The sequence below is a fragment of the Perissodus microlepis genome, chromosome 22 (genome assembly GCF_051167445.1).
Source record: "Perissodus microlepis isolate ML-2025 ecotype Zambia chromosome 22, ASM5116744v1, whole genome shotgun sequence".
Lineage (NCBI taxonomy): Eukaryota > Metazoa > Chordata > Actinopteri > Cichliformes > Cichlidae > Perissodus > Perissodus microlepis.
The window spans coordinates 26,507,105-26,521,739 of record NC_140481.1 but is presented as its reverse complement, the minus strand read 5'-3'; the positions used below and the strand labels follow the sequence as shown (position 1 = coordinate 26,521,739).

The following is a 14,635-nucleotide window of genomic DNA, read 5'->3' as shown; positions in this document are numbered from 1 at the left end:
ACTAGCAGCTCCATCTCCTCGCTTCTTCAGATAGTAGCTGTTGAGGTAGAGAAATACTCCAACAATCAGAAACAATCATGCCATCACAAAGATGTTGTCTTAGAATTTAAGTAGTTGGTTTCCTCCACAGAGAGAAGGAGGATATATCCACTGTGACATCACCCTCTGGCTTGTGGCTTTTTAAGCCTCCACTATTACTTTATGACTTCTGCCATCTTTTCCTCGTGACTATATTTAGTTGAAAGCGTGGAAGTTATCGGCTAAGCCTAGCAAGCTGCGCTTATAAACTGTACCAGCGTTCCCATAACTGTACCTTAGTCATCAGCCAAGCCCAGCACAGACACACCTATCTGTTTATACGTGGAAGTCGACACAGGATGTTTACTTAAATAAAATGGAGCATGTTAAACATAAACTAACAAATGATGCCAGGTGAACAGCTCATCTGAGCCAGTTTTTATAACCTGTAAGACCCACGTGAGCTACACCAGCTGGCAACCCTGCCAGTTAGGCAGCTGTTGTCTAATGTAGTCCTGTAGATCACAGAAATGACTAACAGACAAATTAAATAATAGAATTTCACTTAATCTGAAGCACGGACTTATTGGATGGATATGGCCGACATGTCCACTTCAGTGACTTGAATTAATTGAGGTGAAGAGACAGCTAGTGCCTGAAACCTGAGACTTTTATCAAATTTAATAAGTAAGTTATTTAAAAAATGCTGCTTGCACAGAACGATTTGCTATAAAGATGAATATGAGTTTTCATATTTTTGCCAACTTGTGTTTGGAGCCAGCCTCAAAGAGTCTCAAAGAGCCATTCTGCATTTTGCTGTTAGATGCCATCAGATCACTTTAAGCTAATGTCAGCACATCGGTCAACTCCCCTATGGCATCTGTTGTCCCGCACATAGACGCTGCACTATGTGGCCCGCCACACTGTAAAGTGGTGGCTTTTAGTCTTAATGTTTCTGGACTGGTGAGTTTAAATTGTCTTTTAGAGTCCTTCTGTCCTAAAAATGCTGCTCATCCTTGTGGAAACCAAATTAGCTTCCAAGCAGGTATTAGTACTGCTGTCACAGAACACAGGACTATAAATCAAGCTTATCTGGAGTAACACTCTGTGTCCTTATTTCAGTGAGACAGTATAAAGGGAAGGTTAGAAACTGTCCCTGCATGTCTCTGATCTTATATTTATTTATTTTTGCAGGTTATGTCCAGGCATCCAAACGAGATAAGAAGTTTGCCACCTGCGCTCCAAACTTCTCCTACGCTTCACTGTGTGAATGTCTCCGCCGTGCATTCATCTACCGCCAGCCTTCCCCGGTGGAGACCGTCCTCTTCAACAGGAAGCAGGGCCGTCAGGTAGGACAGGTTGCCAAGCAACAGGTGGCCAGCCTGGACTCCGACAAACCAATCCTGGGCTTCAGAGCGACCAATGAGAGACTGTACATCCTGACCTCCAGTAATCTCTTTGTTCTAAAGGTCAATAATAATTAGATTTGGGACTCTGTTAGATTTTCATCTCACTACCCCCTGAGAGCTCCATCATTCCACACTGAAGGCTGATTATCTGCTTGAGCTGAAAAATGATCCTTTGTGCTTTTTGTGCGGGATGAACCCCTCCTCATGTTTCCCTTTTCAGATGTCTTCTGTGTGTTACAAAAATCTACATGATCAAGAAGTGGAAAATAAATGTTTCTTGAATTGATTTTTTCCCTCTGTGACTGGATTACTGACATGAATGTAAATGAGGCAGATATCACAGGGAGAAACATATTTGGACTATTGGGCTTCCATAACTCGACTTCTTTCAAACCACTCTGCGAATAAATCCAAAACATACATGTAGGTGTTTATTTTTATGTTCTTTAGGACATTTATGCAATTTACCTATTTGCAGTAAAATTCTTTATTAGCATAATGACATATATATAACATATGAATAAACATGTAACCGAACATTTAATCTAAGTAAGTATTAAAGGCACTCATGCATTCTGCGAATTGTTTAGTGTTTGTATATAGTTTTAGTAAATTATTATTAGTGTAGAGACGCAGAGAAACAAGGCACCATGAGTGCCATAATGTGTCGGACATCTACCTAAACATCAGCTAAACATCAGCTAAACAGTGCAGCGATACTGGATCAGTTCAGTCTCATGTGATAAACTTCAGTGTTTTATTGTATCAATGCTCTGCTTCAGTTCTTCGGGTCTCCTTTCTCCACACATGTCGAGCTCATGCAGCGTTACAGCTTTAGGTGCGGTCTGTCACTTTGTTTGTAGTTCATTAACTGACCGACAACAATTCTATTAAAAAAAACCAAAAAACAAAGATGTTGGTACACACTGGCGTGTTTAAGTCTTTGCTCGTTACATGTTGTGCTAACTTAAGTCGCACAACATACTCCTACACGGCTCAGTTTGTCACATAATCAGAGGAATGTCCTTTCTGTTACTTAAAATTTGAATTCTCATTTCCAGTAAAACTGATGGAACATTATACTTCATCTAAATTCAGAAAACTTTCTAGTTCCTGTCCTGTCTCTGTCCTGAAGGTTTTTACAAAGTGTGTATTGCACATCTTTTCCTTAGACCATGGCGAATATAGATGTGTTTCCTCCTGTCAGTCTGATATATGAGCTGATTCAAAAAAGATATACTCCCCTGTGAGAAAACTCCGATTTAAATCTATCAAATCAAATACAAATTTTGAACCTCGCTTTATCCAATAAAGATATTTCATTTATTATGTTATGTTGTGTAACATTTAAGGTAATAATGTAATACAAAATTTCACTAAGACATAAACCATTAATCTTAACAGTTTGAGAGAGCAGCACAACCAAAATCATTGTTACCGTTTGGAATGAACTTGTGATTTTGCTGCCTTTGAAATCGTTGCTTCGAAGGCCTTGGCTAGGTCAGTTGCACTAAATACGGGAATAAGATGGTGTCGTTCTGCTGTCTGTTGAATGGGGTTATGCTGGCAATTACATCTGTGATAATGCAGCGAGCACTGTTAACTGTGATAACTTGGAAAAATATTGCAAATCCGTTGCCATCTGCATGCACAGAAATTCATATTAAATACTTACAATCAGACTCATAGGTTTGAAACACAAATTCCTCCACAAATAGATGTGTATTTGCTGCAGATCAAGGCTAAGATTGCAAAATGACATGGAGACCTTTATATAGATGAGTTGTTCCCATTGGTGCAGGCAGACCTTGCAACTATTTGTAAGTCTTCACCAGTCTGTCTGAGACTTATTGCAGTCAGTCCGAGTCGGACCGCAATTTTTTTGGAGACAAGTTGCCTCCCACTAGGCAACCTGTGCAACTGGTTTGCAATCAAAATTGGTTTCCAAGAGGTTGATGATTGAACACCCTCCACCTTTGTATGCTATAACTACTTGTAATCAGAGCCTGACAGCAAAAAACCTCAAGAGGGTGCTATCCTACTTTTACTCTAGTGTGATTGAGCCATTAGTTATCCTGAGCTTTACCAGTTGCATCTACCCTCAAAAAATCAGGTCATATATTTGAAGACTTTGATTGAATGACTTCTGTAAAGATTTAAACATATATTTCTGCATTTCTACTGACTTTTTTTAATCGATGTAATACATTCTTTTAACAGGATGGTGTAAATTTCTCATAATGAATAAGTGGTTCATTGGAGGCTGCTTGGTTGTAGTATTGTCAGATGGTCAGTGAGGATGTGAACGGTGAGGAAATCCCTCTCTTTGGCTCGTTTGCAATCATCAGAAAAATGAAAGAGGCTGTTATTCATTTCCATAAATTTCCATAAACATGTTTCACACATCACACTGGCTTCAGTTGCATCAGCCTCAATCTTGAACAGAGTGGTTATTCTTGAAGCCTAAAATCTCAAGAGGCCTAAAAATGCAATCATGTCGTATTCGAAAGGGACTTTTTTTTCTCATCGTTTTTAAGGTGGGCAACATTTGAATGGAAATGCTGTTCTTGTCATACAAGCCGCGACTATATTTTGTGTCTGACATATTTTTCCTCTGATGTATTAAACTGTAGAAATCTGAGCTGGATAATGGAGTTCACACTTTAAACTTTTGTGTGTTTTCTCCAGCATCAAACACAAGAAAAGCTGCCGTTTGCATTAGCTGTAAATTTTTCACATCTTTATGGCAAAGCTAGAGTCTTGCCTTTCTGCTTGTTCAGCAGCAACCTTTTCTCCCTCCTCTTTAAGAAACCTTGAAGAAGGCCACTCATACAATCGACCAAGAAATAAGCAGAGGTTCAAGAGAGACACTAATGGACTTTTCTGTAAAAAGAATGGAATGGTCTGCTTGCTGTTTTTGTGATTGTAACACAAGAAAAAGCAGAGAGAGAGAGAAAAAACTGCACAAGCAATAGAATGAAGGTTCATGAGGGACTGGCTCTGAAAAAGCAAAAAGCTTAAACACAACATTACCTTTAGCCTCTGTGAGAAATGGATCTATATCAGTGTCTCTTCATGTTCAACTGAAGGTAACAATAATCAGAAATCAGCCAGAATCAGCCTGCGAATATTCACAAAGTATAGAAGAATAGCTCTAACCAATCGCAGTATTACCTATATTGATGCCTTGAGATTGCCAATGTTGCATGAAGTGGAACGACTGATGGACGCCGCACGTCTTAATGAAACTACAGAGTCAAAGCAGTTTGCCTGAGCAATTTAGCTTGTTTCTCACAATGGGCAGTTTTGTAAAGACTATCCACAATTTGTGCCCTCGGTTCCCTTGAGTTCTGACGCTTTTTGAGCCATTTGCCTTGACTCTACAAAGACTCACAATAGGCTGTGGGTAATCAACTTTTTCTAGTTTCTATATAATTGTTTTGCTCTGGAAAATCCAGTTTCACTCTGTTTTTATTTAATTATTTGTGTGCAATTGCATTAGGACGCACCGCTTGTTTTTATTAGCTGTACCAGCATCCCCAGATTACTTGAAGGCAGCCTGTCAAAGCTGCTAATGTCTCTGAGGATGGGCTGTGTGTTTACTCAGACACAAAGAAAGAAAAAAACATGTTGTCAAGCCATCTAGCCGCAGAGAATTAGAGAATGAGAAACTGTAACTGCTCAAAGTCTGCATTTCCCAAACCTTAATATTGCCGTCTTCAGGTAAACACCACCTGAGTTTATAAACTGAGATTTGAGGGAGTTTTATTAAAAGAGCATTTCTGTGACTAACAGCAATAAATTTGGCAAAAATCTAATCAGTTCCTCTGAATGAGTTTTACTTGCTGCAGGGTCAGTCTGGCTCTAAATTAAAATCAAGTTTCCTGAGACGGCGACATGCATCTGACTCATATTTTGCCACCAGAGCACAGTCATTCATATATAGAGACAGATACAATCATAATGAAATAGGAAAGACAATAAGGGTGGTGCAGTGGTGGCAGGCTACAGAGACGTATAGCGTTTCAGTTCAAATAACTTTTTATAACGCTCGGTTAAAATAATTTGCTTTATGAAATTGCTCTTCAAGGTCAACTGATTAAAATGTAACTCACTGCAGAAGAAAAGCACAAGAAGTAGATACAGGGTCATTGTGAGGATCAGATGAATCTGTGCTTTGCAGTACACTCTGCAGTACAGAAATATGTTGGCACATTAACAGACTGCAGCATAAGAGCTGTATTTTTTTTATTGTGGATGACCAAGATGTACAGTATAGCACATTCTAGCAAAAATGCAGGAACAGAGGTACTAAACAATACACAGCATCACATTGGCGTGACAGAAAACTTATTAATGCAGTGATCAGCCAAATAATATGGTGTGCTGTGTGTTTAATTAGCCAATACCTGTGTCTTAGTCTTAGTTCTCCCTCTCTCGCCTAAATATGATGAAAAACTCATTCAAATATGACATTAGACTCCAGAAAACCAAGATGGCTTTGGCCAACGGCGTCACAGTGGCTATGTATATGCGTTATGGTCTGTCACGAAACTGTATATAAAAGATGGACATAACCCACTGGTCATGACGCCTCAAACTGAGGCTCCCACGTTAAAATCAGGGGCTTTGATGTGTTCTTCCTTTTGATGGCTTTTAGAGCACATGTTAGTACTAGTTGACCAATATGTGTGACAGTACAGTTTATGAATGTCTCTTGCAAACCAACCCTGCTAGCTTTAGCTGGCAATTTGATGTACCAGCTCTTCACCCATATAAGGTATGTTCTGGCTCCAAGAAATGAAAATGGTGGTCACGTCCATGTTTTATACTCTCCATTCCAAGAAGCTACATCCATCTTTATTGTACAGACTGGTAATCACCCAGCAGCTTAGCCCCTTATCCTTTTTAGGGTTTTGTGCCCTTGTATGATGATCAGCTTCTTGCAGAACAAAGGCAAAACATTTCCCGGGCAGGCTGAACTGTTCCCTTGTTTGTATACTTATAGGGGTCTTCTTAATCACTCTTTGTCTGGGCCCTCCCACAGGACCAGTTTGCCATGGGAGTCCCTACTGGGGGGCAAAAGCCCCCAGTGAACATAACCCCTGGGATCCCTGGGATACACAAACTACTCCACCATGGTAAAGTAGCGATTTGCAGAGCTGGGGGGATACACAACGTACAAAATACATTTAGTGATAATAAAGCGTGTTAGTGACTTACTCTAATCCCTGTAGATTAAAGTAAGTTAAAAAGATCAAGTTTCAGTTAAATACAGGCTTATCTCTGTCAAATAGAGCGCTGGTGTATATGGTAACAGCATTAATTTGTCAGTTTTACTGTGAGGAGATCTGAGAGGTTTTGAAAAAACAAAAACAATTGGGTTGTGATTAAAGCTCAGCTCCTCGTGATGGAAACGCACTTCTCTGCAGGTGTAATTGGCACCTTTTTAAATGATTAAACAATTAAAACAAACAAACCCACAAACTTCCCCGGCAGGAGATTTGTGTAGGTAAATTAGTCCTGAGTTGATTGCACATTCTTTGGTAATGAATGGAGCTCCACCCGGATGGCATCAATCCACGGATGAAAATAATTAGGGAGTCGCTGATGTCATACCTGCATGATTGGTTGTCCACGGACGGTGAATGCTACATCACCACAGAAAGTGCCATCAACTTGAAATGAGGCAGATTACTCAGTTTTTAATTAATGGATCTCAAATTTCATTGAAAGAATTTTTACAAACCAGTTTTTCTAAGTGAAATTATTGATTTAATCACAGAAAATTATAGCCTGTAGACTCTGTCAAAGACCCAATCAGTTTCATTGTAATCATTTTGCAGACTAACATTTAAGAAGTAGTTCAGTGGTTTGTTCAGTGTCTTGGGGTGGCTTGTGAACATTTTGATGTCCCCAGAGAAAAGCTGCAGGAGGCGGCCAAGGAGACGACAGTCTGGGCATCTCTACTTGGTCTTCTGCCCCGATGACCAGGAGAGCATGGATGCTCATTACACACAACAATGCAGTCTTCAAAAAAAGTGAATGAGAAGGTCAATAGCACTGAAATGTAGAGGTCAGCAAGCTTAATTTAGCATAACTGGAAGCAACGCCTTAAAACTTTTGTTGTTTTTTAAGCCAAGCTAACCCCGTTAGCTCTCTGTTTTTAGTATTTTATATTTTACAAATATATTTAGGGAGCCACAAGGCTTCTTCTTGTAACGGCATAGCCTCTGTGGTCAACAGTCAGAGTTTTAGAGGATCCTAGATAGAAATGTAATAATCATGTACGCTGAATGAACTTATGTTTTGTGTTGAGGAAAAAAAGGCTTTATTTTTTACCTTTAGCCAGTTTCTCACACGTATACTGGAATGGACAGGAAAACTGAGTATTGTTAGTTTGTCATTGCAAATCATTTCTGAGTGCATTTTGAGTTGAAATGAATGTTCACAGTAGAATTTTGTACCTGGAGCTATTTCCACTGCTGGTTGAAATAGACTGTAAAGACAGCAATTGTCAGGGCTCTGTGTGCGGGCAGGTGGAAATGTGGATCCAAATGCAGGACTCCGAGACGAAATGTAACTAAAAACCACAGCTTTTATTGCTGGCAAAAAACAGAAACCAAGCCATGAAACCAAGCAGGAACACAGGCAGGATCTGAGGGTACGATGCGACACCGAGCATGGGAAAACACAGGGCTTATATACACAGGGTGGTAATGAGGGAATGGGCAACAGGAGGGAGACACAGCTGGGAGAGAACAGGGCTAATGAGACAGGGGGAGCAAAGCTGCACACACTAACATAAGACAAAGACTTTCACAATAAAACAGGAAACATGAATCACTACTCAAAGACACAGACTCAACACAGAGGGGCAGACAGAAAATAATACATGAAACTCAAACAATACATGAGACAACAAATCCTGACCACGAATAAACAGAAAGATGGAATTCTAATAATAATCGACAAAGCACAAGAGGAACAAAAACAATCATTCAAAAAATAAACCAAAACATAATAAACTCAAAATGCTGGGTCGAACCGACCCAGAACCGTGACAGCAATAACATACCAACTTATCAGGATCAAATGTTACTTATTTACAAATGTGTTTATGAGCAAGCTGTAAATGAATGACAGCTGACTGATTGTTTGGAGCTCTGTAAAGCTTCACTCTCCTGTGACCTGACCTCATGTTTGGGGCGCAGTTTCAATCTCTCCAAGCTGTGTGAGATTAGCTGGACCTGCTACATGCAAAAACTCTGCTTCATCTTTGAACAGGAAGATTTTACTTCATTACGTAGTTGTTACGCACTTCTTTTTTTAACAGTGTGTTTGCATATGGAGACAATTGGTTTATTTTACAGAATAACACAATAAAGCCAACACTGCTCAACAAAGTAGAAATATAAGATGGAGAAAAACCTATATGAGGATAAAGGGTCTCAGGAGGTTAAGAGAGCTGCACAGTAAAGTGATGATTTTCTGCCTCGTTGACACTGCACAAAATAATCAATCTGGAAATTCACGAAATACCATCTTGATAATCTGTCGGTGAAGCCGGTAGATATCCAGGCTAAGACTTCCTGTTTTCTGTTCCCGTCAGTGTTTGCGAACGTAGATAAATTTACAAACAGGAAATAAAAAGGGAAATTTGTCATCAGACGAGAACTGAAGGCTTTGAGATTGAATTTCTTCAAATACTCTCCTCCTTTTGCTTTTCAAGGGAATTTTTTAAATCTACAATACAAAGCCTGCTCAAATGCGATTGAGCAATAAACACAGACTACAAACAGAAAACAGAAAGCTTCTGATAGCTAAGATCTTGCTTGCAGAGTTGCGTACTCATATGCAGACGCATGTTTAAAGGGACTGCATAGTAATTTGATTGTTCCTCAGTGCTGACTAAAGCATCTTTAAAGACAACATATCAAAAATAACAGAAAAAAAGATGCGAGGACAGCTTTATGTCTTCTTTACTCTTCAGTCCCAAAATCCTTAGACATGGCAAGTGTGCTAAAAAAGCACGTCTAGCTGATTGCTGTCTGCAAGTCCGCATCTGCACTAATTTAAGTCACTGAACTGTGTTTGTGCTGTTTTAGTGTAATTGTCAGACATATGCTATGGCTCGCTGTGTGCTATAGATCATGTATGAGGTTTGTGCTTCAGTTTTTGTGAGTGGAATTTTGGTATTTTATTAATCTGTTACTAATTAGCAGGTATGTGTATTTCTGAGCCTGCATAACATTCGTGTTCAAATGTAGTATCTTCTAGTTCAAACTAAGCCAAAAAAAAAAGCAAGAAACAAAAAAATAATCAAAACAATAAAACAATAACAACATGGTGGCAGCCAAAAAACTGACACTGAGGCATCAAAATGCAGATTCCCGAAACCAGTGGGTGATGTTGTGATGGCTACATCCATCATTTAAATACATCTCTTTATGTTTTTCAGGCTTCCAGATGGTGTTTGTTTCCATGACTGGAAGCTCACACTTATTGTAATAAAGAAATATGTCTTTTTTGTGACTCACTGATGTGTACACAGTATATTAGTATTCTTCTTCTCGTAGTTGCTCCCTTTAGGGATTTTCACATTGGATCAACTGTTGCTATCATCTGCTTTCACACCAACCCTCTGCAGGTCTTATTTCACATTATTGAATAAAAATCCATGAAGCTCCTCTGTGATTTTCCTCTTTTCCTTCCGCCTTGCAGCTCCATGTTCAACATCATCTCTCACCTGTCTCCACCCTGCCCACACTCTCTTCCTCACCTCCGTTATTTACTGTCTGTTGCTTTGGATGGTTGACCAGTAAGCAATACTTGGTGGCAAATTCATTAAAGGTTTCGGTCCTTTCACTGTCTAGATTTTACAACACATGGTTTCAAAACCGAAGCTGTTTAATACAAAATATTTTTGTCTTTTCAGAAAACAAGCGATTTCTCTTTGGACAGGCGTTCTGTGAAGTTCGTTTTCTTCTACATGTATTTATTCATAAAAGCTGAAGGCCGCACGCTTGCAGCAAGAGAGCTGCAATTACACCACCCCTCGTCTTTGTTGCTGTCTCAGTCCGGGGTGTTATAATGTACCTTACAGTCCCATTATCACAGAACGACCTCGTTTTATTGGGCTGAAACACAGAGTTAATGAGCCATAAAGTTTCTTATCACTGCATTTACCTGCATATGTTCCCTTCACTGCCCATTTTTTCTTATTTTCATTTTCTCTAACTGTATCATGTATTTCAGTGCATTTTTTTTGTATCAGTCTGTCTAATAACTTTACTCTCCCAGCACTTTGTCTGTTTTGACTCTTGATTAAGCTAAATCCAGCCTATACTCTGCTATTTAGCTTCCAGAGGGACACTAATGTGATTCATCTAATTCCCGGCCTGCATCCCGCTGCCTGCCTGATGATTATATCCTGTCACACAAGGAGCGTGATTTTAAGTGGTAATCTACAGTTTTTGATTGTGTCCTTGTTGCTAATGGGTAATTGCTGTGGAGATTTGCCTCTGCGGTTCTCAGAAATCACCTGTCAGTTGGTGGCAAACTAATGTCTTTTTGACTGATTACAGGATGAAGTTTCAAATAAATTTACTCCCACTTCTTGAGATAAAGTTTACATCTCAAAAATGACTGCACACAGTTAATAGCTGAATGCACAGGATAACGTGAAAAATGTTTATTGTAAGAATACTCACACTGGAGGAATCATTGGCTTCTGCCTCTTTTGTTTTAATGTAAAGGGTAAAAACTGCTCGTTTTTTCTTTTCTACTTCAAGTAAATTGCTAAATGGCTTTTCTTCTAACCCTACGCAGCATACCGATCAATTCCACAGTCGCACAAAACATGTCAGATCATTACAGGTGATGTAAAAGCTACTTGGTAAACACACTGATATTGATTGCAGATGCACAGATGGTGGCTTTTACTTTGAGCCAGGTTACAGGAAAAAACAGTAAACCTGTTTCGTGCAGGTCAGTCCTTACAGTCGGCTTACCATGTCTCAGATTTCTGAATCCAGTGGATGTATGTACACAAGAACTTATTTATGTGCTGGTCTGGTTCCTTAAAAGGTCAGAAAATCCAAATTCTAAGATTTTTTGCAGTCTTGCTTCTAACCACGTTTCTTTTGGGAACCAGTAATGTTCAATGTTTCCTCCATGAATTTTTTTTTTTAAAGTATGAGATAGTGGGATAATGAGACTTAATGGTTAATCCTCTGTAATTTCTTCTAGCATGATTTTCATGGTTACCCAAGATGCCAGATTTTCTTTTAAAATCCCAGTCGTACGTTTTGGAAACATATTGGTTGCAGCAGTTTGAGTCAAAGTTGGATGTTTTTGTGAGCATTGTCACTTGGAAACAGCCACAAACCTGCAGCAGCCACCGGCCAAGCCCGGAGGCGGGGATCACCAACTGATCACTAGGTCTGTGTGACTGAAAGCTAAACCAGCCTCTCAATAGAAATGCCAGATTTAGCACCGCTAATGTTTGCTTTGAAGTTAGCGGGACTTTCTTATTAAAATCAACCTGCAATGCTTTAAGCACGACACACAAATTTGGTTGACTGACAGGTAAAATGAAATGATCACCTTCTTGCAGTGAAGTTTTCTGCTGGGAAACATCCTATCACGCATGTCGCTGTTTCTTTGACACGTAACACCCACCTAAGGTAACAGTCTCCATTGCAGTTGGACAGTTGGCCCTGTCACACCTCAATAACTGCTCAGCAACATCTCAAGAAATATGACAAAAAGCCAAAGGTGTCGAACTGTCATCCAAACTGCCCAGAGCCTGATTGGTGTACCTCCATTGTGATGGGGTGATGACAGTTTCTATTGTATATCTAGTAAAATATATGAGAGCTAAGGCTGTCTAAAGTATAAAAGTACATAGACCTATTAGTGGTAAATACTGAGGTTCATTTTTTGTGAGTTTGGTGAACTAATCCTTAAAATGAGTCATCCTGGGAAAAAGCACAGTATTTCTTTGATGTAAGCCACTTAAAGGACACTAAGTGAACAGAAGCACTCACGGGGCCAGCTAACAGAAACAGCCATTGTACCTTCATGGTTGTAGACGGGGCTTCATCAGAGAACTGGCCAAAGGTTAATGTCTTCTTTCTGAGGTGTTTTATAGCCATTCTCACCTCCGAGTCTGGAGCTGATGGCAGATCTGGATCATCTGATCACAGGAGGCTAGGCTCACAGCATACATTATTTACACTCCAATGAAACTGTATGGAGCCTTTTTGAAATTCACCTCATGCAGCTTATTCCTGGCAATGGCGTTAAATTAGCACGTACGTGAAATGTCTCCCAGACTGCGGAGATGCTTGACATGATGACAGACCCTAAATTTACTGGCGAGAAGTGCTGTGTTTATCTTCTCGTGTATGCTCTCGAGGTATGTCTCATGTCCAAATGCTGCCAAAGAGAATGTAAATTAGTGTCGTTATGATGTCTGTTGTATGATGAGTTGGGTAAGAGCTGTGGTTGACACATTAATATACTGAGCAGCTCATTTATTTCTACTATTGATTGAGCTGTGTGTGAAGGTCAAAACACTATGTGAAATAAATCATGTACACTATTCACAAGCACCATTAATGCAGCAGGAATATATGTAGTGTCTTTTTATGAATATACTTGGGCACGTCACAAAAACCTGTCATCTCAACACTGACTTTCAGAAGTTGTTGTAGATAACATGGAAGAAACCACATCCAGAAACTGTATATGTATCAGTATATTTACAAAACAGTGTTATTACAGCCCACTGGCCAAATACTAGATATTCTACATTTGCAATCACTGGAAAATAACTGTCTGTACATTTTTTTCTGTGCATTAAAACTCAGCAAATGAGATGGATTGATCAGAACTTGATTCATCTAGTTCAATAACTTCTGGAAAGCCTTGACAATTTATACTGTAGAGCCTGAAAAATTATGCAAATGCAAAGTACTGAAAACTGCAGTCAGTGCCCATGGACTACCATGTTAAATGAACTTACAGTAGAAATAAAAAATGTACAGTCTGCTCTATATTTAAATGATGAGAGACCATTTAGAAGAAATGAATGTGATTTATTGAGATACAGAATTTGATTGATGTTATTTGGCGATTCGGCTCCAATAAAAGAGTCCCAGCAATGATTGGAATTAGGGCATGACCGTCTGAGTCAAGATGTTAGTGATGGAGGTCTGAATGACCAGAGCGAAGCAGGCTACAGGAAGGAAAGTCTGAAAGGTAGTTCAATAAGGAGAGATCGCTTGGAACAATTTAACATGATTTATTAAGATAAAGAAATTAATGTATTTGGCGATTAGGCTCCGATGACCCATCATGGCAGAGCGGAATCCCAGTTGGGATTGGATTTAGGACAGGATCCTCGGGAGTCTAGATGCTGGTGGTGAAGATAAAGACTGAGGCTTGGATGGAGCTCTAACCGAGGTGCCTGAGAGGTGAAGATGGGGAGGAGATGGGTTGCATGAATGAGAGTCTGAAAGGCAAAATGATGGGGAACACGTATTTAAAATACACAAAGAGCAAGCTGATTGGCCCAAAGAAGGCGGGCAAGAAAATGATTGAACTAGAATAATGATGACAGTATTGAGAGAATAGAAAAGCAGACTAACGCTCAGGAAAGCGGACAGAAGAGCACTGAGATTTAAAGCACACAGAAGAGAGGCTGACAGGTTGCAGTCATAGTCTTTTGACTGAAATGTCATTTAGTTTTAGCCACAATTTAGGTATCAAATTTCTCTGAAATATAAAATGTTAAAGTTTATTGTATTTTTACCGGTGAGAGTTTACACAGCATCTTGTTTTCCTTGACATAAAATGAGAAATGTGCCCATATATCTACTCTTCTCTCCCAGGGTGCTGATATTTTGTCATGTTTTCTTGGGAAACAGGGAACATGGGAGCAAGTTATAACATTTCGAGAGATAAAAAACAAAACCTCACTGCAGAAGGAGTTTACTTCTGTACTGACCATCTCTAAACTTGTCCCGCCTTTTTGCACAGCCTAATTAGTTCTGATTGGATCTCATCTATCCAGAATATTTTATCTGATTTGTATGTGTTGATGAAAGTATCAGTACATGTCATCATAGTTTCATCATAGTTTTTGTCTTTGTACTTTAGTGTTTTTTAGTTTTTATTTAGCTATTGTCTTGTTTTCATCA

At 39.4% G+C, this 14,635-nt stretch overlaps 1 protein-coding gene across 1 annotated transcript in view; it reads left to right on the top strand.

Moving 5' to 3' along the window:
- The window catches only part of nudcd1 (NudC domain containing 1), a 52,808-nt gene extending 51,095 nt beyond the window's left edge, over positions 1 to 1,713 (top strand). Inside the window, exon 10 of the mRNA XM_084919159.1 lies at positions 1,213 to 1,713. Within this exon, the coding sequence (XP_084775285.1) occupies positions 1,213 to 1,502 (290 nt within the window). The 3' untranslated portion in view covers positions 1,503 to 1,713. The remainder of the gene's footprint in view (positions 1 to 1,212) is intronic.
- Positions 1,714 to 14,635: the final 12,922 nt, after the last annotated feature.